The sequence below is a fragment of the Anarhichas minor genome, unplaced genomic scaffold (genome assembly GCF_050575085.1).
Source record: "Anarhichas minor isolate MPS153535 unplaced genomic scaffold, ASM5057508v1 ptg000041l, whole genome shotgun sequence".
Classification (NCBI taxonomy): domain Eukaryota; kingdom Metazoa; phylum Chordata; class Actinopteri; order Perciformes; family Anarhichadidae; genus Anarhichas; species Anarhichas minor.
The window spans coordinates 469,162-495,923 of record NW_027466487.1 but is presented as its reverse complement, the minus strand read 5'-3'; the positions used below and the strand labels follow the sequence as shown (position 1 = coordinate 495,923).

Below are 26,762 nucleotides of genomic sequence, written 5' to 3'. Positions count from 1 at the left end.
CCCCCCCCTCAGGGCAAGTCACAAAGCATCTTCACCAGCAGACGAGCTGGCTGTATGACCAGCATTAAAAACTGCACTCAAGTCTTCTTTTCTCAGCCCGATAGAACAAAGCGCTGGTAGTGACTGATCCAATGTAATGCTCAATTTTTATTAAAAGTCCTCAATGCAAAATTCAGTGCCTCCACACGGCTCTCAACATGACTTCGACTGAGCCGGCGGCCCGCATCTACCGGTGCTTACAGCGCTCACAGTGCAAACAACGACAACAATGCTGACAGAGCTAACGGTCTGTAACTGAGGGGCTCGGCCGGGACGGTGTTATCAGCTGTAACCACCGTATGAGCTCAGTGCAAAGCGGCAGTCATAAGCTAACCGGCTCACATGCAATGTAATCAAAGCACAGAAAAGCTCAGATTACAACACACACACACAGAGGGAGAGAGACTTCATTCTCTGCTCAGGTAGACATTACAACACTATCTTTGCAAAGGAATTAAGATTGTTACTATATTATTGCTCTGAATATCGTTTTGATAACATTTAAAGGAATAGTTTGGCATTTTGAGAAAGGTTTATTTGCTTCCTTGTTGAGAGTTAGCTTTTAGCTTGAACAAACAAGACGGCATGTTAATTTGTGAGCTTTAGAGTTGCTGCTAGTAGTTGTTTTCAGTCTTAATGCAAAGCTAAGCTAATCGCCCCCTGTCTGTAGCTTCATATTAAACGGACAGACACCGAAGTGGTATCAATCTTCCCATCTAACGCTCAGCAAGAATGTAAAAAAGATTTCATAATATGATCAACTATTCCTTTGAAAAAATATCAGCGGACTGATTTTACTTACACTAGGCCTAGATATATGATTTGCTGACCGCATGAGACAATTTGATAGGTAAAGGTAAATCTTCACATTCTGTAAAAGTAACAATAATAGACTGATGGACTCACATCAATGAATGAACAGAAGTTAAACTAAGCATTCAGAGGTCCACTTCAAAAACGGTTTATTTTAAAATGTTTGGTAGCTTGAATCAGATTTTCTAAATTGGGTGAACTCATTTGACTTCTGTAAAAAAAAAACAAATTGCATTTACTTATTTTTTCGACTTGTATGAATATTTATGGACATTTTCACAGTGGAAAAAAAATGTAGACTTGAAATGTCACAGCTATAGCGAGAATTGTTTATTTTGTAAATGTAACCTTCAGCTGAGGTACAGTAAACCTGTGTCATGGTGCCTTTAACGTCGGAGCTCGCAGCGCAGCGGGGCATGGCCACGCACCTGCTGCGAGCGCACTGAGCCTTTTTTCAGCTGGACTTTTTCTGCAAGTCAAACAGCAACGACCATGTGGCTCCTTTAAAGGCGCTGATTCCGGATACGTGCCCACGATAAGTCCCGTCGTGATCGCGGAGGCGCACAAAGGGCCCCGAGGGACTGAAGCCGGATTGAAACCTGTAGGTTGACAGCGGAGGTTTTTGCGCAGCGGCACTGGGTTTCTGTCTCTCTCTCTCTCTCTCTCTCTCTCTCTCTTTCTCTCTGAGATGAAACGGGGCAAAGGAGAGGGTTGGGATAAGGAATAGCTGGAAGGAGGGATGGCTGAATAACGAGGAGAGAAACACCCACTCCGGACTGACCGAATTGTATCCGGAGAGAAAGAAAGAGAGGAGGAGAAAGAGTAAGAAGAAAGAGGAACCCAGCGGTCTTTGGTATTCAGAGGATTTCCTTTGGGAATAAAGGGACGCTTTGAATTCATGATTGGAGAGGTAAAGGCGATTTCATTCATTGTGCGCGTGTGAGTGTGTCGGTCTCAGGTGTGCAGCGCTGGAGTGTTTGAACGCAACGTCTTGATTTTAATATCTGATAGTTTTACCCAAATCGGACGGAAAAACTTAATGTAAACCATTTAGCAGCACTTCAAAATTATCGCTGAAGACAATCCTTGGAGATACGGCCAGTGAATCAAAGTTGTACAGTCTCACAGGTGGGAAAATGTTGATTTTATTTGGCTAAAGACAGTTTTCCAAGAATAAAATAAGTGCGTGCGAGAGTCCTCCTCTCTCTTGTACTGTGATTGATTGTTATTGAGTATGTCTGCAAACTGTGTTCCACAGATAGTCTTTAAAAGCACACAAATAAAGCATAAATAGACTGCTTAATTTGAATGAGGACTACGCCTTTACCCTGGTTTCCATGAACCAATTAACCAGGTTCGAAGTTGCCATTTGGACTGGAAAGAAGAAATTACGCAAACTGAAGACAAAAGAAACTCCCTGGTTTAATGTGATTTAGATCGGGCTGCAATTTGCGTTTATTTTTTGTCCAATGAGTAAAGAGAGATACATCTGTAATTGAACCTCTCTCTGAGACTGTCTAATCTCAATTTACAGAGATTAACTGTCATTTCCGTGTGTTAGAGAGAGACTAAAGGGGGGAATCATTTCCGTCTTCATGTCCTGAGGCTATGAAAAAACAATCCTATTTCCTAGAGTATTTTAGGCTGATCAACATGCATTGTCATATTTCTGGCCTTTTGACACCGTCTAAATTGAAGGAGCTATAGGCGTCATTTCAATACCACAGGGTTACCTCCACGTCATTCAATTCTGAAACAACTTTTGTCGCTCGTGCTGTTTTAATCCACACAACTGTTAGCAAGTGTGTTTCCCAAAGAGAGAAATAATAAGTATGTCTGTCTGGGTCCATCCCCCGGTGCGTAATAATGAGTAGCAGCCTGCAGAGGAGGTGAAGCTAGAGAGGGCGTAGAGAACAAAAGTGAAGGGGGTGGAAGGAGGAGATGAGATAGGGAGAAGAAGAGAGGATCTGTTGCGTTTGCTCTTGTGGTCAGAAAACCTCTCTCATGAAATAGTTCCTCACTGGACTGTCAATCAAACTCTCTCCCTGTCTGTCTATCACTGTTTGTCCTCCATCTTTTTTTTCTATCAGCTCTTCTGTTCATTTCTTCTCCTCTCCTCCATCTAACAATGTCCTCCACTGTTTTCCCCTTAGTGTGGGCGGGAGGCTCAACCGCTGCTCTGCGGTCAGCCGGTTAAAGCTGCTCCTCTGTAATTGTATCAACGTGGATATTAGACAGGAGTTAACTGATTCCAGATCAGCGTTTTTGGGGTAAGGTGGGGTTTCTTGACCCACAGAGCCTCTCCGCAGCTGAATGGCATTCATGATCACTGAAATCCCCCTTTCTTTCTGTCTCTTACTGCATTTCTTTCGTGCTTTGTCCCACTTTGCTTTGCATTTCCTTCTTTTTCTCAACATAATCTTCCTTTTCTCTGGGCAGGTCTAGACTGCTGGTTGTGAGGATGTTGTCAGCGGGGCAGATTAGGTGGTGCTTGTGGACCCCACTGGTGTTACTGGTCCTGGTTTCCCATTTCCCCTCTAAGGCACAGGGTCAAGGTAAGTACTTTTTCCTCTTGTCCAGTGTTCTCTCTCTGCTTCTCACCCTCCCATCCCACGTCCACCCCCCCCCTCCTCCTCTCTTCCCCAGCCTTCCAAGCGAGCCCTCCCATTTCCACCCCATCCAACTTTTCTTTGCTTTTAAGTCTTCCTCCACTTGTTACCTTCACCACCCAATCTCTTCCCATCTGTGTCCGTCATCACTCTTCTCTCCTTCCTCCCCTCACCTCTTTGCCCTCCTGTTCCTCCATATCCTTCTCCCTTCACCTGACCTCTCTGTTTCGACGTCTGTTTCCTCCCTCTGCCGTCTCTCTGTTTGACGTGCAGGCTCAGTCCAATCAGATTACATCACGCTCATGATCATATCGCCTTCATAACATCATAACATTTCACCCCGGGAGCATGGCAATGCTGGCAACCCCGCTGCTGATGCTGCCATGCTTGAGAGTGGCTTTAATAAACGTGTTGTAACGGTTCGCTTCAAGCTGTGATGATTTGCTGCGCGATGTGCTGCTCAATATATAACGCTCCAGTGTGCTTCGCAATCACCCTCATACCGCAGCAGGCCTGATTTAATCATACTCAGTCTCATCAAAAAGTGGGCTGTTGTCTGTCTGTTTCTGGTCATGGATGTTCAACAAGAAATGCACATTTTAGTTCCAGTGGAGCATACTGTATGTTAATGTCTCATTATGTGTCATTATTGGCTTAAAGCATGTTAAAATATCACAGATGTGTGCGTTTTTCTGAATGAGACTCCGGCTGCTTCTCTCTGTTAATGCAGCAACTATTAGCCTTAAAGCTGAAGCCAAACTACCCAGTAATCCTTTCTAATCATGTGATCAAGACCAGGAGGTTAGGTCATTTAGTGATGGATGTCCGAGGCTATTATTTCAACAGCAGCTCTAGGGTGCTTTGACTGAGAATTCAACTTATTCCAACAAATCGGTCTGAGAGATCTTTTCTGAATCTTATGACTGCTGTGTGTGTGTGTGTGTGTGTGTGCTTGCTTTTTACTGCCTGTGTGAGTTCACAGCAGTGTGTGTTTGCAATTGGCAGCCTATGAAGTGCAAAGCGGCAGACCTACTGTAGATTTCTGGATAGACTTAATATGAAAATGACCCCAAGGGACACTTAAACATTTAGGTGCGTGTGTGCGTGTGTGCGTGTGTGTGTGCGTGCGTGCGTGCGCATGTAGCTCACATTCCTTCCAGGATGAGGAGCAGGGAAACAGCAGGTCTTGTTTAAAGGAACGCTACACATAGACATCAACTAAAGATTTTTTTCTCTCTCTGAAGTTGTTCAAAATCAATAATCTATGTATGACACAAATCTGAGTGGATCTGTGTGTGGCTGCTTTTGTTTATTTACCAGTGAAAGTCTTCCCTAAACAGCGATTGCTTTGAAATGAAAGAAGGGGTTTTTTCCTTCATTTAGTTCTCACTCTTTGCGCTCCTCTTTTTTTCTTCTGTATTCTCTCCCTCCGTCTTTCACGCTCTGTTTCTCTTCAGTTATTTTTCTCATCTCTGTTTACCCCCCTTCTCCTTTTCTCTATTAACATTTTACTCCAATTCCCACATTCTGTAAGTCATGTTTGTAATTGCCGGCAGACAGAAACGAGACGCGAGACAGAAGTGTGACAGCATAAATTAGGCTGGGATCTGATCCCAGTCAATCACAGCAGGGCATGGACGACATCCCGGACACCATGGGAGCGTGCTCTGCTCAATCCCTTCATTGGGGAGCATGTGATAGCCATTCATTTGTTGCCCAGTCTGTCCCTGTAAACTGCAACATCTGGTCAGAGGGGATTTTAGCTTGAGGATTAGTGTGTTTCACCCATGGAGGATGTTTGTATATACAACACAAATGTCTGGGTATTGTCAGGAACTCCCACGACCAAAGAGTGCATGGTCAGTTCAGGAAGGGGTTTTTGATGCAAGAAATGAATAATGTATCAGATGATCTGGCATTCACACCTAACACGCTGTATTTCAGATGATTTAAGTCCAGGAATATAAATTGATTGGTGCATAATTTCATTCGCATCATAAAGTTGCATATTTGACGGTTGCACATGCCTTTTGTCATTGCACAATCGTGAAACATTTTCTTTTACACATAATTTAAGTTACACCTGAAACATGTGACGTGAACAACCAAAATTACTTGGCTGAAATTAACTTAATGTAAACCTAACGCAACACTGTCTCCTACAAAATAGGTTTATATGTTTACTATGTTGATAGTAAAAGCTTACTTTCTCAAATATGTTGAGAAAGAAATGTTATTTCAACTATTTGCAACAATTTCTCCAACATTTCATTTGTAACGTCCTTGAATCCACAGTCATCCCATCTCAAACTTCAAGTCAGTGAACATTTTTCTCAATCTTTTCAGCAACAACAATCTGTAGGGAGAAAACAATTCAATTTATCATTGTTGATTATTCGACTTTCCCTCTAGTAACTTGCAAAACTAATAAAGTCATGAGAATTTAACCGGGAACATTGAATATCTGTTGAAAATCTGTTGAAAAATCAAACATTTAACTTGAAACCAAAACTGTCAACCTCATGGTGGCATTAGAGGAAAAGTCAGAAGATCCCCCCCCCAAAAAAAGGGTTCATCCTCTGGGGATGGGTGTCTACAAAATGTGAAGACAGTGTGTCAATAGTTGTTGAGATATTTCACTTTGACCTGTTAATTATAAGTCAGGGGATAAACAAATTAAGTGGGATTAATGCTGTGGAGGACACAAGTGTGGACAATACCATGGAAACTCAATCGTTATTGAGATATTTCATTCTGGACCAAAGAGTGAACAGTGACAGACAGACATTGCCATCCATAGCACCTCGGCTGAAAAAAAAAAAAAATCATATTCTTGGCAGCTTTATATTTCCTACAAATCGTCTTTGCTAAATGTGTTGTTTTGTCCATGAACACACGTTTTAGACAAGATTTGGACACAATATAAAGTCTGCATTGCATATGGAGCTTCAGTTACACTTCTCTGTGGGAACAGCTCTCATACTGTTGCAACACAGTGAATTTTGTTGTTCTCATACTGTTACCACGGCCTTGAAAAGTATTGAAAAGGAAAATGTAAATTGTGTTCTCTGCTCACCCCTCAGGGGGTGCACGGAGTGACCAGGCACTTTGTGTTGAGGTTTCCGATGCAGTGACAAACGTAGGATAGATGGAGGAAAGATGCCTGATGTTGGAAGCTTGCCACCGTTACATCTGAACCTTGACCTTTTTATTGAAATATTATTTATTGTTAATTAAGCATTTATTTTAAAGTCAGTTCTGTACCCTTGATCAGTCAGGTAGTCGGGTGCTAAATGTGCGTGGGCTGTGTGTGTTTGTGTGTGCTTACTGTGTGCATAGTTAATTATTGTAATTGATTTTGTTGATTGGCTGACAGCCCGGGTCAATACTGTGCTTCAGGACACATCACAACAGATTGTGTGCTCGAGAACACATTTACAGAGATAATGGAATTTTGTGTGTGTCTAGATACGTGTTTGTGTGGCAAGTGTATGTGGTTAGATGGCAGCCTGTTGAATTGGTATGAGCAAAAGTGTTGGCCAATCATTTCAGTTATAATGAACAGGGAGAGAAGCCAATGATGAGAAATCATTTATTCATAAACAAAAGAGAGGTTGGGATGGAACAACCTGTTTTGAATTTAAAAAGATGCTAAATTATCCAAACCTACGACTGCTGGTAATCCAGCATGGCATAATCATCAGCCACTTTGGACTAAATGGAGCATTGAATCGTAGGAGATGTGATATGCAGGAGGCTCTGTTGTTGTTTTGATTGTAAAGAAACAAAATTAACTTGAATTAATGGGAACAGGAGCTAATGCTGATTTATTTGGAAAACACAAATCTTTTGCCAGGACTGATGCAGAAGCAAAAGTACAACACAATGTATAATAATATCACTCTTGTGACGACCCTGTCTGCCTGTGTGGCTGCTTTCCTTGCAGGTGTGGCAGAGGATCGTCAGGCAGAGTGGGGACACCTGAGGCAATTAGCAACACTGGTCCTGTGTGCCAGTGCACTCTTTATAAAACCCCTCTGGATCCTCAGTTTGGCTGGCTCCTTCCTGAGACACCCATTTTGGCTTCGGTTATGGTTTGTTTTTACACTATACAACACTGCATATACACTTTACACGCACCCACCCACTTACACTGCTGAAATGACTGACTTCACATGTCACTGTTAGTTTATGTTCGTCTTTTTCATTACTTTAACCTTAATAAATAATTAATCAACCGTTTCATTGAATGCGTCTCCCTTTTTTGTCATGGCCGTTCTGCCCGGTTTGTGACGAGTGGGGGCTCGTCCGTCCAAATTGATTGGTTTGAGGCTGATATTTGGTTCTGAGTGATGATGGTTTTGTCCAGCACGCAATGTGTTTGGGAGATGCATTTTTTTTGGGCAGCAGTGAGTACATGGTCCTCTAGTGTGTTACATTTTTGACTTTTGTGGAGTGTCCCTGGATAGGTGAAGCAACGTGGTCCGTGTGGCTGCGTTGGTTTTTTTTTTTTTGTTTGTTATTTTTGTGTGGTGTGCGGTCAGAGCAGTTGTCTCGGGGACACATCCATAGCTGTCAGGTGAGTAACCAGCTTGCTGGGGGCTTAACCGGGTTACTGGTTTAAGTGTTTAAAAAGCCTACCGCTAATCTGCATGAAGACTAGGGTTCAGTGAGTTAGATTAGTTTGGTATTGCCTATACCAAACTAAGGTAGAGGGACTTCCACATTAGTTTGGGCGACATATCATTGTCTCTTTTACGGCACTAGTTGACCTAGAAAACACTGGTTTTGTGGTGGCCTTTGACCTGGTCTATTATGGCAGGGGTACAGGACTTTGTTAATGCTCCATGCGAGGAGGTTCTGGATAGTTGCTCTACACTGTAAAACCTGATGAGTAAAGTCAACTCAAATGGTTTGAGGAAACCGATTGCCTTGAACCATTTAAGTTAAATAACTCAAATCCTTTTAGTGGAAACAATTGCTTGAATGGAGTACTCCTAATTCAAGTATTTATTGTTAGGTATACTTAAGTAAATAAATGACTAGTACTAACTCCATTCTTTGTGTTGAACTTAAAACATATTAGTTATTTAAACTCATTTGTAATGTTTGTATGAACTCATTAAAATGATGTAACAGCAAATATATGATTTAAGTCTGACTAACTTAAATAGCTTATGTTACAACAACTCAAAATGGTATAGCAGCTACTCGATTCATTTAAGGAAACTGATTGCCTTGAACCATTCAAGTTGCATTAACTCAATACAAATACTCAGTTAGATGCAATGAACTTATTTTAACAAATAAGATTTTTTTTGACCACAACATTACACATTATGCCAAAATGAATCCACACAGCTGCCAACATAAAAAAAATAAATCACTGATCAAATACATTGTGCTAACAACAAACATTTTTTCAAAAATTATAAACTGAAAGGAGTCATGAAAAGTTCTTGGCAGCTTTATATTTCCTACAAATCGTCTTTGCTAAATGTGTTGTTTTGTCCATGAACACACGTTTTAGACAAGATTTGGACACAATATAAAGTCTGCATTGCATATGGAGCTTCAGTTACACTTCTCTGTGGGAACAGCTCTCATACTGTTGCAACACAGTGAATTTTGTTGTTCTCATACTGTTACCACGGCCTTGAAAAGGAAAATGTAAATTGTGTTCTCTGCTCACCCCTCAGGGGGTGCACGGAGTGACCAGGCACTTTGTGTTGAGGTTTCCGATGCAGTGACAAACGTAGGATAGATGGAGGAAAGATGCCTGATGTTGGAAGCTTGCCACCGTTACATCTGAACCTTGACCTTTTTATTGAAATATTATTTATTGTTAATTAAGCATTTATTTTAAAGTCAGTTCTGTACCCTTGATCAGTCAGGTAGTCGGGTGCTAAATGTGCGTGGGCTGTGTGTTTGTGTGTGCTTACTGTGTGCATAGTTAATTATTGTAATTGATTTTGTTGATTGGCTGACAGCCCGGGTCAATACTGTGCTTCAGGACACATCACAACAGATTGTGTGCTCGAGAACACATTTACAGAGATAATGGAATTTTGTGTGTGTCTAGATACGTGTTTGTGTGGCAAGTGTATGTGGTTAGATGGCAGCCTGTTGAATTGGTATGAGCAAAAGTGTTGGCCAATCATTTCAGTTATAATGAACAGGGAGAGAAGCCAATGATGAGAAATCATCTATTCAGAAACAAAAGAGAGGTTGGGATGGAACAACCTGTTTTGAATTTAAAAAGATGCTAAATTATCCAAACCTACGACTGCTGGTAATTCAGCATGGCATAATCATCAGCCACTTTGGACTAAATGGAGCATTGAATCGTAGGAGATGTGATATGCAGGAGGCTCTGTTGTTGTTTTGATTGTAAAGAAACAAAATGAACTTGAATTAATGGGAACAGGAGCTAATGCTGATTTATTTGGAAAACACAAATCTTTTGCCAGGACTGATGCAGAAACAAAAGTACAACACAATGTATAATAATATCACTCTGGATATCCAGTTCACTCTAAATCCAATATGCATGCATATGCCAAATTTCACAGTATGGTTACTACAGTGTAGCTAGGAAGGTGAAGTATTTGCAGTCTGAAAAGCATGAAATAGGATACGAGCATTTTGGAACATAGACGTGCCTCCTAAAATCACAGAGTGGAGTAGCGTGCAGAGCCCGAAGGGGCTGCTGGTTGAGTGGATATTGTTGTACAAGGTTGTGAATCGGCTACTTGGGACCTGGTTTTGTTGAAATAACTGAGGAAAAACTGCCACAGTGGTGAGAAAATGACACATTTAAAATTAAACTTCACTTGCTGCTGCAGTTTTCTGCAATCAAGAAACCAGAGTTTATAACACACAGGGTGAACACCATGTCTTCCATATATAATCCCCAAAAACATGGTGACATGGGTCCACAAAGTCAGTCAGGGCAAGAAACTAGGCGTCAAATGCCAGCAGTTTAGGCAAATTAAATCAAACCTGCGATAACCGTTTTCTTGGCCACTTGGGAGCGACAGAGACAAACTATAAACACAACACAGACATATTTTAAGTTGACGTGGTGAACAGTTGTGTCTTTACAGGTCCAGCAGTTACGGAGCATTAGCTCTGAATGAATGTAAGTCGAATATTCACTCAGTTTTGGTCTCCACCAACTCCTGAGGGAATTATATCTTTAGCTGCTAAATGCTTCACTGATAGTCATTAAATTCAGCTCTTTGGTGCCGGGTCGGTAGTGTACAGTGGACTGTTTTCAAGCGTTTTAACAACTGCCAGAAACATAGGTGAGAGTGAACCACAACAGTAACGTTGCAGGTTATTGCACACTAAAACTCTGCGTGTGTGAACTACAGTATGTACAGAAGGTCCAATTTGAACCAGGAAGACGTCTGTAAACTACATGTATGTTTAAGGACAGTTTGGCTAACCAGGGGGTTTGTTTGAAATGTGAATGATTGACTGGCAGCTTGTGTTTCTTGCTCGAGAAGATTTTATTGAAACAGTGTTGCCACAAAATAGCAGAGTATTTACCAGTGTAAATATTGTATTTCATGTTGTTAACGACAACTATGAAAATAAGACCATAGTTGTAATAAGCTATCCTTTAAATTATCATGTAAAGACTAAATGCAACACATAATCCATGTCTGCACATGATGAAGTGTGCACAGGAGGGACCTAGACCTGGAAATGGCCTGTGTTAGAATGGCAGACTCTAACATTTAATATTTAATCCTCTTTTAATGTCGAGCATCTTCTTTAGCGTTAACCAGTTGGGTATTTTATGGTGATGTATTTTTTCACTGTTGGTTGGCAGGCATCCACAATATTATGGCTTCCTTCACCAGACTGCACATGGAGACGGATCATCAACAGACTCTTAATATTCAGCCAGTCTTTATTAGAGAGCCTTCACACTCAAACGCACACACCTACACACACACACACTGTGCACACACAATGCAGCAGAGAGATAAGAGTTAAGGGAAAAAGGCATCACTTACACAGGTAAAACGATGAATGAGAGAGAAAAAAAGGCGTTAAGCCACTAAAGGAGTGGGAGGAAGGGGGGCAGAGGAGGAGGCGATAGGATAAAAGAGGTGGAGAGGGAGACGAGAGTTAAAACCAAAGGATGAGAAGAAGAGATGTGATAAAAGAGGAGTGTTTCATGAGAGCAGCAGAGGAGATATGAAGAGGTGGAAAGAGAAAGCCAGAGTGGATTTGGGTTAACTGCTATCTCGGTGAGCAGAGTAGTTCTTGTACCGACGACACGCCAGCCTCATCAAACAACGCGTGTTACTGAGCTGAAAAGACACACACTCATACACACTTCCCCTGTCTCTCTCATGTACTGTACAGTAGCAATCTTGTGACAGTATACAAGCCAGCAGTTGTCATCCATAAATTCTGCGTATTAGTGACACTACTGTAGCCTGAACACTCACTGTGGAGTCAGTGCTGTGCTAATCTGGAGAGAGGAAAACGGGGAATTAAAAAGGTCTTGAATGAGATGCATAAGAAATGAAGGAGATGGACGTGTAGAAGAGACGATGAGGGGAAAAGAAGAGGAGGAAGAGGACCAATTAAAGTATGAGGGAGGGAAATATAGGAGAAAAGTGGAAAAGAAATAAAACTAATGAGGAGAAAGTAGATGAGAAAGATGATGGGATTGAAAGAACAGGGAGAAGTGAGAAAGCCTTAGAGAGGCAACTGGCATGGAAATAAGAAATTGAGAAAAGCTGGAAAACACATGAAACGGAGCAAAAAAGAATAGAAGTCGAAAAAATTGATTGCTGTGTAAAGAAAGAGGAAAATGAAAGGAAGGGAGGAAGAAGAGAGAAGTGAGAGCAGCAGGATGAATAGAATCCAACATGGAGCAGAACGGCCAAATCAGACGATGGTAAGAAGAGCAGAAGAAGTTGAAGCAGAGACAAGGATCGAGGGGAGGGATGGAGAGGAGATGAAGAGAAGCAGAGGATTGGACGGCATTTACTCATCTACCAGGAATCCCTGCTAGCTTTCACCACCGCTAATCCTGGGAAGAGTCATCCCTTCTTAAAGATTGGGCATCAAGCTGTGGGTGTATCACTCTGACTAACCCACATCATTTCCCTTCATGCTGTGCCTCCAGTTTACAAACTTTTCTAATTCCGAGTCGGGAGATTAGAAATTCATACTTCAAATGAGACCCTTTTGACTGTAGGTTAAGCCGCACAAGGTGAAAACATGTTGAATATAGTTTTTGAAGGGATTTCTATAATTGTTTGGCGCATGTAAAATTTTTCATCGAGGCTTCAGTGACTCAGACTATTTACTGGAGCTAAATTGTGTTGCTAAGCAGTAGCGGCCAAAGTTCTGCTGCCAAATGGCTGGACTTGCATTTACTACCTGGCAAGAAGCTTATGCAAGGAGCTGTAGAGGGCTCGCTGATTCCAGCTGTGTAACTCTTTTGAATAAATGGCTCTGGTTTGTGTGATATGCTGTTGTGCTATACATGGGTTTAAGCTCTGTACTGTAAGTTTAAGGCGGAGAGTTTAACTCATCTAGCCAATATTTAAGCAAAGTATCTTATTGTGAGAGGATGTCTGATGCGTTTCTCTAAAGCATGTTGGATTCAGACAGAGTGTGTGATATGTTGAGCTCTTGAATGATGTTTATGACTCTACGGTGGTAAACAAGAACAGACGTAGCGGTTTGCGACGGGTAATTTATATCAGAGACCCTCATGTTCTGTCAGCATGCGCACCCATTGGAGCTATTATGTCCATATTCATTAATCATAGTTGCTGTCACTGACTAGAATAGCCTCCAACTCATAGACCTTGACATGCATTCACAGAATAAAGAGGGTCGTAGTTGGCTCATTCATTTTTTACATACGTTTTCTATTATAATTCAGTGGGTGTATGTGTGCGCGTGTGTGTTCATTAACATGCAAAGCAAAGATGAAGGTATACAAGGCAATTTTCACCCGGTTATTAGTACCCTGTCTGCCAACTCAATTCACCTACAATCAAGCACACACTAAATGATACCAGAGTAATAATCTACCAGCTCTATTACAGGCTTAAATTATTCATAGATCCGTATTGTGGGGTGTAATTATACCGTTTCATCCTATGCATTTTGAGTATTTGATAGGCATCGCGATGTGATTACTTAGGAGTAAAATGTAACACTGTGAAGTTGAGGGGGTGGCTCACCACGTGCCAAGGCTGAGTCTCTACCGCAGCGGCTGAGGTTGTTAAGGTCTGACCCGCAGTCCGTTGCTGCATGTTGTCTCCTCTTTCTCTCCCGGTTTTGTGACTATCACTATCAAATAAAAGTCCAAAAAATATCTTTAAAAAACAAACTATGAAGTGCTGCACTGTGTCACTGCAAAACGACCAAACGGCATCAGAAGATCTGGTGACAAGTTTAAGTTGCCCTTGTTTGCAAACTGGGACTTGACTTTAACTTGGCTAAAATATTTAGGATGTTTGGAAGGAAAGTCGATGCTGATCTATTTTTTTTGGGCATAGATGAACTTTTTAATCTTGATAATTGATTTTAGGAAAGAGAGGTTACAAAATCTATATATTTCAATTATGTAGATTATTAACACATCAGCATATTTAGTAAAAGTAAACAAAGTTTTTTTTGACCCAAGTTTATTCTGCTATTTGTTTGTTGTATAATCAATCAATTATGATGAGTAAGCAGAGACAATAATTATGGTCATCATCATTTACAATGTGGAAATTAACAAAGCTGAGTCCAGCATGTCTAACTTTTCTGCTTACAAAACAACAACATTGCAATTTTGGAAAATGCCGTGCCCCCTGATCATGACCTGATTTGGGATTTTCCATTGAGAAAGACTGAGGTCTGTTCTCATCACCGAGTGAAAATCCTGCACAGTGCACCTCAGGTTTGTCAACACTCATTTTCTTCTCTGCACAGTTTCTCCGTAATGCCTGATGTTCAGTCTTTACATGTCAGCACTCTTTAGACATTCATCATATTCCGTTAATCGACAGATCGGCATCGATTTTTGTAGGTTGTTAAATCGTTGATATGGGTCGGCAGTTAGTTAGGGGTCCTTCAAAGTTTATTACAGCTGAAAGGGATTATTTGGCATTTTCAAGTGTAGCTCAATATTGTTATTCTCGAGATACCTCCAGGCACAGAGGTTATGCTCTAGGTCCTCATTCATATAGATTGCTGCAAAGAAGCAAATTAAAAAGTTTTTGTTTCCACCGACACATTAGTATTCTACTTAACAAAGCTCTAAATGATTGTAAAGAATTGTGATTTATTTCAATACATTTTTTTTAATGATATATCAGTCTTTGAAATCTTGTGAGACTACCATCTACTTATTAATCCTGACCCTATCTGTGACATGTTTTTAAAGAAAGTGCTGACAGGTAAAGTGACTTTACATTGGCAGTGTCATCAGAATTATGGATGACAGTGTCTAGTCATTTACAGAAACTTTGTAGAAACATATTAAATATCAGTGGTTTGTGGTGAATACTTTCTACGTATAAACTAACAGAGGATGATGTAGCAAAACAGTGAAATGGTGATATGTGTCGCAGACATAAAGGTTATGTCTGTGTCTGTTCATCCGAGGTGAATTTGTAGTATTCCATAACACTAAACTCACTGTTGCCGCTGTCTGTTCTTTTCTTTAGTTGTCTGTCTCTGTCTGGATTAAAAACAGTCAAATTCTCTTATGCTTCTCTACCACATTTATTTGTATTCTTCAAAGCAAGCTGTCTAAGTGTGTCTGCAAGAAGCCACAGAAATGCAGAGACTGGCTGCTGTTGCCATCATTTTTTACAGGCCACTGCAGATCTGTTTTCATTGACAGAGGGCTGGAAAGTAAAGCGAGCTGCTGAAGATGCTGCTCTGTAAACCAATCATTTCTCCGTGATATTATATAGATCAGAAATGTACCGTGCATTGGCACAGGCAGAAACTGCTCCTATTTTTATTTTTTTTACTTCTCTTCACTCGTTTGTGACAGAAATGTAAATCATCCCTCCTGGCTTGTCCTTGGAAAATATCTTATGAAGAGAATTTGACTGGAAATGGGTTCTTCTAAATCTGTGCCTTTTTTTTTTTTTTTTTTTAAACCTCTTTCATGCTGTTTTGAGCTGAAGCTGAGCTGTATGCCATGCCGACCTGCTTCTTTATGTGTTGCTCTCATGGATACAGGAACTGTAAAAATGGAAATTCACTCAGCCCTCTCTCTGTCCTTCTGTGCATCCATTTATTTGTTTCCTCTCTGAGTCGTTTTGATTTGTGTCTCTTTGGGGTGAAGCTTTTGGTCTCTCTTTCGCTTGTTTCTGGGTTTAACCACGGACTTGTTGTCATGTTCACACATGTTGACTGGTGGCTGGCAACGTTTTGATTCATCAACAAATTTTTGAATTCCAATCATTCCCTAGCTTTGTTGAAGCTGATCTAATTGTGGCTCATTGTTTTTCAGTTCCAGCTCCAAGGAGGCTGCGTTTCAAAGTGCTGAGTCCAAGCAAACTCCTTGCTTCATGGAAGGAGCCCAAAGGAGACTTTGACAGCTTTCTGTTCCTCTACAACAGTACACCAGGTAGGATCACTTTGCTGTTTAGAAACACAAACACAAACAAACACACACACACACACACACACACACACACACACACACACACACACACACACACTTCTATGCCAAAGAAGTAGGACTTAACTTAAATGTGAGGGGGAAGGATCCCATTATGACTTGGATTTTCTGTCTGTCAGGAAGGATTATGTAATTTACTTCTTATCAAAGCTCCTTTGAAGGGATCACACTCTTGAGAGATGTGGAGGACTCAAAGTTTGTCCTGCACCGCTGCCAAGTTTGAGACAAAGGAATGTTTTTGCTGAGTATGTGGAGCCTGTCAGCACATTTTTGAAAATGGGACTGATAGGTACACAGGACAGTAGGACACGCACTAAGTCATGATGAAGTTCAGTCCAGGACTAGTCTGACTTACCGGATGTAGACTGTGGGTATAAGACAGATGACAGACAACGGTAGCCATTGTAGTCATTCATTCAGCGTTAAACTGCATTATCACTGTATGGAGTTGTTGGCATGATTGACGCCTGAAATTCTGCTTTTATCTTGCACTAGTACAGACACGGTGCATGACCTTGTCTCTTTCTGTGCGTGGACGGTGTGCCTACCATCACGGCCATACATCTTCTTCGCATTAGTCTTTATACCTTTGTTGGTATTAATGCTGTGGTGAATGTAGACGATTCTTTCGCAGCTGCTGTAAAAATAAATAAGTAGGACTGAATAAGCACTCTGTATCATAAAACTTCTCTCTCGCAAACAACCCTTTGCGAGAAACGCCTCGTCTGACAATTCCTTGCTGCCTCTGACAGCTGAAAAGAGAACAAAAACTGAAATTTATGGCCACTTCCTCTCAGGGAGGAGTGCAGCAGTAGCTCACTGGCATTCAGCAAATGCAGTAAAAACTTTCAGTGTCCTCGCACCATGTGGCTAAAAAAGCCTTCTTTGACAATAAGGAGGATGGCTGTCCTGTGTCCTGATATCCCGTCAGTCGGATGAGGTAAACAACACCCATGATAAAGCTTGTCAACAATGGCTGAAGTCCTTTTGTTAAGAATAAAACACCATTTTAGATCACAAAAGCAGCTGTCGAGAGTGGCAGCTATAACCTTTTTACTCAACATATCCCTTTTCTCCTCAACTAAAGTGCAACTGGATAAGAATTCAGGTTTAAGGACGAAGCAGTTGAGTCATTTTTTCCCACAAAAATGGCTTCTTTTTTAAAAAAATGCTTCTCCCAATTGGGGGGCGCTCGTGTTGAGGGTACCCCAAAATCAAATGCGGAAAATAGCATGATTATTAGCCAGTAGTGTGGACACGGCCACTTTTTTTTTTGGATGAAATAGCAACGTGTGGACAACATCATATAAGTCACTTATTATAAACTCCAAAGACAACTATAGGCTACTCATATAAGTATAACAATATCGTGGCATAAAAGCACCAAATCCGGGCCAGAAATCGGCGCTATGAGTACAGTAAATCAATGTTTGTACCCTCATGCTAACAGCTACCCAGTCATACAAAGCATTTATTAGCATTAGCACACGTGGCGGAACACGTAACTAACTTCTGTTTTACGATCCGTAGAAGCACTAAACCGTTGTGTCCCGATCAAACGTACCTTCATGCTGAACTTCGCCGACAAAAATCGTGGTTATGCGCCCAAGTTTTCTCAAAATATGGATAATAACGTCGCGGAATTTCCGTTCCAAAGCTGTAGTCATTGCTGCCAACTGCATACTGTTGACTTCCGACTTGTTTCCAGAATAAGAGCGGTCAAGGGGGCTTGGGCGAGTGGTCAGACTGCCTGCGACCGGAAATTTCCGCCGGGGTACACGCCTCACTTCTGGCAACTTTATTGTACGAAATCTTTTGACGATCGCCACCAAATTTGGCATGAGTCTTCCTAAGCCTGTGACGCGTCTAAGGAGGGGTTGTTTTTGGAAATCGACCGAGGATAGGCTGAGATCCAGCCACACACACACCCATGCAATGAGAAAATCCTACAGATGACAGCCAAAACTGGCTCTGATGATGTTATGAATATGAATATGATTCCTATTATCTGTATTTGGATGTATTGAATCATATGAGTGATAAAGAAAGTGAAATATATAGTTATATAGTGTATAAAAGTACAATGTAAGAGCTGCAACAGCTGGTTCGAAAATGATGACCTCGCCTGACCCCTTTGTAATAAAAACCTCTTATTATTCACTTTATTCCACTCTAACCATTTTGTAATAACTACTGATCAGTTATGCTATGACTTAAGAAAGTTTTTAGGGATCATACTGCATTATTTCAATAACTTTTTATCACTGAAAGTGCATTTTTTCCAGGCGGAGCTGAATGTTTTCAATTTCAGCTGTGTAATCTCTTATTTTTCTATATTAACCAGTAACATATACATCAATCAATGTATATCAACACATCTCATAAGTGTTACCAGTATTCTAGCATTAAAATTATTAAAATAGACCTTGTAGTTTGGGTAGTGTACTCAAAGGAGTAGGAGTATGCAATTTCCGAGCAGGGGGCTAAAAACAGGCCTAGTAGTTAAAAGGTTAAAACACTCTCCCTTGTCAATGTTCCCCCCATTATCAGCTTGTGGATAATGTAACCCGAGTCTTATTGCATTCAAATGTGTTTAACTTTAGTCTGTGCCTCTCTGTCCGGTAGCTTAATTCTCTATTCTATGACAGTGCATGAAGTGAACTAAAATAAGCAGTTATTGGAAGTAGCCTGCTAAAAATTGAGGAATTCAAATAGTGTGTTGTTGTGTCTGTGTGTACTTGCATCTGTGTGTATTTATCAATGCCAGATGTCTATGTTTACTCTCTCAAATCTCAGCGGAGATAAAGCCAAAGCCAGCAAAAAAATAACTTTTTTGTTTTTACTGTATGCAACTGCAACTTATTGTCACAATGTTGCTGCAAGAGGAATGACTTTGGTCTTGGACAGTGAGTTTGCTTTTCAAGCATTGGGAGGTACAAGAAGTAAACCACGCAATCTCTGAGGTCTTAATTAGGTTGTAGTATTTATGGCTGCAGTGCAGGAGGATGTGCAGATTTACTGCCGCACTAATGCATCAGACAGCGGAAACACATTGGTGTTGCTATGCCATGCGATTTAGTTCACCATTATAAAACATGTTAACCTTATGCATTGTTGTATAGATCGACTGTTTAAACCATTACAACATTACAAACCTTATGTAGACAAGTTTTCATTTGCCCATCAAGTCAAAATAAAATGTAGACAGTGGATCACCGGGGGATCCGCCCAGACATGTTCGATGTTTGATAGTTGCTCTGGTAAAGTTAAATGACTTCCTTTGGCCCTCTGTAGAAACAAAAACGGCTGGATAATATCAGACGGGACTTTAGATAACAAATCAAGAAGGTGAGAAAGCAGCGCAACAGGTAACCTCGTTCGGGACTGTCTCAACTGGAAGGTCACTTCGTAAAGCTAGCTGAGGGAAGCGGCTGTGTGTTGGCCTTGAACGTAGGCGGAGCGGTTAACCAGCCTACATTTACCAAACTGACCAGTAAGTTCTCACCAAGTCTTTTAACGTGTAAAACCTAAAATAAATAGTAGAGCGGCGTAAAAAGTGATTATTTTTTTACCACTAATTGCGTGAAATGGAGGCGTCTAATGGCACTTTCGGCTTTCCATAAAATACTGTTTAAAAAGAGGCGTTAGAGAGGGTAACTGAATCTCATGTGTTGTCTCTGGTTAACTGACCCACCTGCATTAAGGAGCAGCAGGCAACAGGCTGCTAATGCTAGCCTACCTGTAAACAGATGCTAAATGCTACAGTTGATGGTGATGGACTACTAAAAGGATGCTTTTAGAGATTAATAAGGATATTGCATTTTTAAATATTTCACCAGATCAAAGCTGATGACATCCTTAAAGTTTGACTCTTAAAAGAAAGACAAGAGAAAGATTGAGGAGTGTAGTGTTAACTGAAACCATATATTTGATGGCCTAGGAGAGTTGTTGTGAGGTTCATTTATACAGGTTTTTGTCATTATTCTTCTCTCTTTACCACATTGTCTATGTTCTTCTTCTAATTCTAACGTAACAAATGGTATGTTTGTACAGCATTTTTGCTGTTGACCTAAATGCATGTTTTTTTGGCCACAACAAAGTAAAACAACATGTCTAAGTGTGCTTTCTGATTATTGTACCAGGCCTGTTTTGCATTTGTGATGAAGCCTTCTTGTAAAGCAGAATGTCATAAAATTCAAGCCAGCTTTAAAAAAATATTTATTCTGGTTTAAAATGAATGTGACAACAGTATTAAAAATAAGTCAAACATCACTTTTTGTCACAATCTTCCAAAATCGACTTACTTAAATAATGATGATTTTAATGGGTTTTCCACAATTGTGTCATCCCACAAACTGCAAGCTGTTTTTGATATCATGGAAACAAATCTGATCCGTATTTACGTTGTTTGAACATATGTCTTTAGAGAGCAAAATTCTAAGACTTTCAACTAATTTAAAGGAATATGTGTGTTTATTTTCTTGTCAGGAATTAAATGAAAACTCATGTCTGTGTACTATTACATGTACTGTTTGGCAGGAACTAGCTACAGCATGTGAGGCCTTCTAAATTAACCAATATTAATATAATATTATCCCAATATAATGATTAGGCCGTTTTTTTCCATCAAAAAGATTAAGCAGGGGATTACAGGTTGATCCATAGACCTTTTTCATGGGAGACATTTTGGTTCGTCATTGTAGGAAAAACACAGGTGAAACTAATTAATGATGGTTCAGTTCCATCAGTAAGCCATGACAGTGAGCAAGCACGCCAGCAATCTGATACTGGTTCACCTAAATTGAATGCAGTCCTTTTTTATTTTCATCAATTGCACCTGTGCTTTTTCTACTATGATAAGCCAAAATGTCCACTGTGAAAAAAAGTCTATCACCTAACAGAGTCATGTACTCAATATGCTGACCCAGTGAATGCCTTTTCACTCCTAGCGCAGATATTTGGTTGATTGACAGTAGTTATGTCTCCCTGCACAGACTAAGGTTCTGGTTTGTGGAGTGAACACTGATCCGTGCAGCTACCTCACCTGACCTGCTGTCCCCTTCAGTAGGATTTATCTCTCTTCCCCTGAAGGCACCATTAATCATCACTCTGCAGGCACAAGGGACAGAAGAGCTGAGGAAGCACAGAATCACCTTATTGATGGTGGCATTGATTGCAGGGTCAAAATTAAAATGGGGTGATAAGGTGACCTGTTGGCCTGATGGCGATTAGCTGCTAAGGAGAGAACTCGAGCACACACAGACTTCTTTCTTTGTGAGGATCCACAATTTATTTCAGGGCCAAATTGTATTTTCAAAACCTAAAACTAGCGCTAACATTCTCTTGGCTCCAACTGCAAGCCTAAGAAATAACAACATCAAACACAGAATTATATTTTGGACCACAAAATGTCTGTCATTTCAACATTTTTGTGAAGATATATGCTCCTCACAAAGACATGCATGCACAAATATATCCACTATAAAGTAGATTATTTCGACCTTGAACATAATGGTTGCCTGCCTTCAGAAAAGAGGATGTTAATCAGCTCCTCCACTGAATTAACTTCATTTTGGCTCGGCCACGAGAATACTAATATTTTGCTTCCAAGCAACTGAATATAGCAACAAGAAATAGAAAAACACTGAGATAAAATATACATGAGTCTAACCTTTTGCCCCTCTCTCTTTCTCTCTCCTCTCTCCTCTCTCTCCTCTCTTTCTCTTTCAGGTGGTCGGCAAAAGGAGATCATAATATCTAAATCTGACACTAAGGTGTTGATAACAGATTACAACCCCTCTAAGGCCTACACTGTCAGTGTCATCAGCGTCAGTGGCAGTGAGCAGAGCAGGCCACTTCAGGGCAGACATAAAGGTGCGTTCATGCATTTTACTTCTTTGCTTCTGTTCTATTGCCGCACTGTAATGTGTCGCTCCCATGCACTCTGTTGTTCTCTACTGTACTGTCAATTGTATTGTACACTGTTATGGTCTTCTCAACTCTACTTTGCTCCTCTATTTTACTTTACAGTACACCACTACCACCACCACTGCTACACTACTTTTATCTCCTTCTTGTCTCTTCTGCCAAGTTTCCTCCCATCTCATCTTCACACTCTCCTCTCCTTTCTTCTCTGTAATGCTGTACTCAACTTTATTCTGATGTGCTATACTCTACTCTTTCCCCCCCAATATTCTACTCAGCTCTACTTCACTTCTCTATTGTAACCTATATGTATCATATCGATGTGCTTCGGTATGTACTGTATGTAGACCCAGACAGAGAAGGGACTCTCTAAAATACCTGTTTCTTATTCTATGCTATTCTGCTAACTTGTGATTGATTTGATCTGCAGCAGCTGAAAGAGGTGAGAGTGACGGAGAAGACAAGACTAAGCCCGAGAGGCTGACTGAGTCACTTGTACCTCCTGAGGATGCCAACGAGATCTCTGGAGGTAGGACAAACGCACACAAACACTGTTTCCAGGAGAGGAGGCCATTTACACATCCTGTGCTCACATGAACATATAAATAACATGAATTGTGCTGAGTCGGACTCTAATTAAAGAGTCCTCCAGTCAGTTGCCATAAAGATCTTTGGATGAAGGAAAAACAGCCATTGGTGTTGTCTTTAACACCAGCTCCATAGATCAGAAAGTCTAAAATATGAGTCTGGTGTCTATCCGTGTCCAGTTGGATCCAACTGTGAAGTGTTTCCCCAATGCAGAGTTTGTGTGCAACCGGTAAACAGCTGAATCCACCTTTTAAAGCAATACCCAGACAGACATCAGCCTGGTGGTCTACTTACCCACCAAGTGAGAGTCAAGAAGCCAAAACCATCTACGCTTCAATGGTGAATCACTCCCACTGGAGCTTTCTTGGAAACTCTTCAGCATACACGATGCTGAGTGAGGTGACTCCGTATGTTAGGTGATGTGTTTATTTTAGCTCTCCTCCCCAACAATATGTTACCCGAAAAGAAAGGAATGCATTCATTTTTATCTTCAGTGTATGTATCTACTGTTGATGACTTTCTACCGTAACCATGAATTCATTGGGGAATCGTTTATAATTGACAGTGAAAGATAAAGCTATTTATTTTTTGCAGACTTAGGCATGAACCATGCTGGTGGCTGAATTTGAGACACTACCTGCAGCTGATATGTGAATGTGACTGCTTTCGTAAGATTTAAAAGAAACTTCCTGTGACCGTTTTGCTATTGCTGTCAAGCTTTAAGTATACACATAGACAAATCTCATTACTTGGTTTAGGGGGCTTCTTATTTAAGCACTTTTTCTTATGATTGGCTCATTTTTTTGTGTGCTGGGTGATCATTTATCATAGGTCAGTGAAAGAAAGCTATTCAGGAAGTTGTGATTATTGAATTTGGTGTGAAGAAGTCAATCCTCAAATGAACTGTGTCATCATTTTCATGGACTATAACCCTTATATATTATTTGCACAATATAATTTCCCTCTTGCTAAATGTGCACTTCTTATTTGCTGATAGAGCAAGAGAGGGACACACAAACACACTCACACACACACACATAAAAAGAGAGAGAGAGCATCACTGAGCAATTAACCAAGTTATAAAGCTTATTTATAGACACTTTGCATCCGTGAATACATAATGAGTTGTCTCTTGAGTGGAGATGAAAACTCATCCATAGTAAATCAAAACACATTTCATATTGAATGCAATCTCTGGTAACACTTGCAATGTATTAACCTGCATAGCGTAGAGCTATTGGATTCACAGTAAAGGATCTGTGATTATCATACCTACATTCTGTATCTAGAGTCATACAAAGAGAAGATATGAGATAATAGAACGTTTGTGTAATGAAGAATCGTACTTCATATCACAAACTGTTCCCTTCTGATAAATACTGTACTGTCACTATATATGCACAATGCCATCTTTTCAGAAACACGTCAAGAGCTGAACTACAATAACAACTAAAACAACATTTTTATGAAGAAAGAGAATAGACCTTGTTGTTTTAACAGAGATCAGAATTTCAATAGATTTGTTTTCAGCTCGCACCGACTGATTTTGTGGTTTATCGAGGCAATTCATAATCAGGTCATGAATTCATATATCAGCACGATACATTTTGTGGTGATATTTGTAGACATTTTCTGTTGTTTTGGAATGCCAAATTTCGTTTTTGATTTGTACTCTCTCCAACAATAGAGAGCAATGTGTTTGTAGCTGGCATTGTTTTGGTAACATTCCCAGCTGTGCCTCTTGACCAACACATCTGGTTACAAAAGTGTGAGCTTGCCTGCCATGCCCCTATTCGCAAAATATAAACTACCTTTGAGTCCCAGGATGAAAACTCAAACTTCATAAAAAACTAATGAACATAATTTAAAGTGTAATGACTCTCTCTCTACACACACAGAGGTTTAGATCTTTGATGTTCTTTTCTTCTTTGTTTCTTGCTCTGCTCCTCCTCCCTTCCTGTCAGTAGGTAGATTAAAAACTGGATTTCCTTCAGTCTGCTGTTATCAGAACCACTCACCATTCACTGCAGCAGAGGTGACCTTGATTGGTGTACTGCTTTGTACCTGTTGGGGATTATGATAATATCCTGCTGTGCTTCAATAGAATTTGTGAATGTACGGTGTGTGTGTGTGTGTGTGTGTTAGTGCCTGTGTATGCAGCTTTGTGTACTATAGTGATGATGATAATCTCTCACTGTTGAGACTGCTCTTTTATGTTGCACTGTAACGTGTGAGTACTTCTCTTTCTCTGCCTCTCTATCAGGCTGTGTGTGTGTATTTATGTTCTACAGTGATAATACCAATCTCCCACAGGGCTCCAAAGAGATGGTGTTGTATGAAGTCTCCCTCTGCGTGTGTGTGTGTGTGTGTGTGTGTATTAGCAATGCAATCCCAGTCCATCACCGCTCTGTTCCAGAGTAGTAATCAGCTCGCTTTTATGTCGGGGTGGGTTGTTTACAAAACCTTTCATTAACAGCTGGCTCATAGTCTCATCTCGTCTCTGATGTGTGTAGGTGGGTGTGTTTTTGTTTCGCAGACATCAGACAAGTCAGCTGCCTTTATGTGTGCACACTTCCTTTTTATATGCGTGGATCACACCTCAGGCAAAGAAATTGTAGTGTTGTTTTTTTTTTACTTTTAAGCAATTTTATTATAATAACGAATGAGTTTGGATACAGTTTTGAATCTGAACTTGAAAAATCAATTTAAAAATCAATATGCAGTAGCTTAAGTTTGGCTGTCTTTGGCTACCCATATCAAATGCATCCTGGCTACTGTGCGTGTGTGTGTGCATGGGTGTTTGTGAGCATTTAAGCACGCTGGTTTGAAGTTGCTCAGATGTTTTTTAAAGTAAAGGGGAGAAGGCCATCAGCCAACAGAAGTGTCATGAAACCTCCTCCGCTCTAAGTAAAATAACGAGCTTAGCCACCCACTTTTTCTTCTAAAGACACTCTACAAATTACTTAACCGTATCTTAAAGAGCATAAGCACAGGCTGTTCTGAACTAAATACAGACATGTACAATATGTCCTTTCCAGGAATCTTTTGATGAAACTAATTTCCTGTCTGCTCTTGGGGTGTCATTGACTGAGTCTGGCTCTGAGCAAACAGAAAAGGTTTAAAAGGAATATTTTACCTTGGTTTGTAGTCTGTCTGTTTCCCATATTAATGTTCGTCATTTATGGGTCTGCACCCTAAAAGTCGATAATTCGAATCATTGCTCAGGGACTCCCGGGTCCAATCTCAGTTTGGAGAGGACTGAAGCATTTTTTTGCCGCCTCTAAATCAATGAGTGATCTGAGCACCGGATTCAGCTGCTCACTCTGAAAGATGTGCAGAGAATTCACTTTCTACTTGAATATCAGTTTCAGAGTTTAAGTGTCTTACTTTTTTTCTTTTCTTGCTGTGTCATTGTCTAAAGAGAAAAGCAGCATAAATACCTTGGCATGCTACAATGATTTAAAAACCTAGACAACTATGCAGGATCGGAATACATAATATAAAAGACTGCAAACCAGATTCATCTTGGAAATTTCAGAGTCAGATTGAGTTTTAGCAGTGCCGTGTATTTATTATGACGCCAGCATGACGGGATGCTTCGTCATTAACGGACAATGCATATAGTCAAAATCAATGTATTTAACACAATGACAATAACAAACTCACAAGAACCAGTCACATATATTTATATGACAACAGAGCAGGTAGAATAACATAAAACCCAAATAACACGATTCAACAGGTCTCTGCACATTCCAGCAACACTGCGGCGCTAAAACACGCATTCCGCCACACACTCAAGAGCACCATTCAAATATTATTCACATCAGAGGGAACAATATTAACCATATCATAAAAATGACACGATAGAAAAATGAACACAGTAGTAACGCTGCTGCAGGTGTAAAAAAACAAAAGCAGTTCACTTACCGAAGCTGCTGTTCACTATTTAAAGACAAAGTCCATCCTCCTTTCTTTGATTAGAGAGAGTTTAATACCACGGTTGTACAGTACATCGGTGCGGTTCAGTTCCAGCCAGAGGTCCTTCTCGATTCATGGACGCCAGTGATGACAGTCGAGCCTCCCCAGTTGTACTTCTTGAACACGTTTTAATG

At 40.5% G+C, this 26,762-nt stretch overlaps 1 protein-coding gene across 1 annotated transcript in view; it reads left to right on the top strand.

Annotated features, from left to right (window-relative positions):
* The first annotated feature begins 3,313 nt into the window (after positions 1-3,313).
* col14a1a (collagen, type XIV, alpha 1a) overlaps positions 3,314-26,762 on the top strand; it is a 113,600-nt gene continuing 90,151 nt past the window's right edge. Inside the window, exons 1-4 of the mRNA XM_076109531.1 lie at positions 3,314-3,407; positions 15,964-16,080; positions 21,865-22,008; positions 22,493-22,588. Coding sequence (XP_075965646.1) covers positions 3,314-3,407; positions 15,964-16,080; positions 21,865-22,008; positions 22,493-22,588 — 451 coding nt within the window. The remainder of the gene's footprint in view (positions 3,408-15,963; positions 16,081-21,864; positions 22,009-22,492; positions 22,589-26,762) is intronic.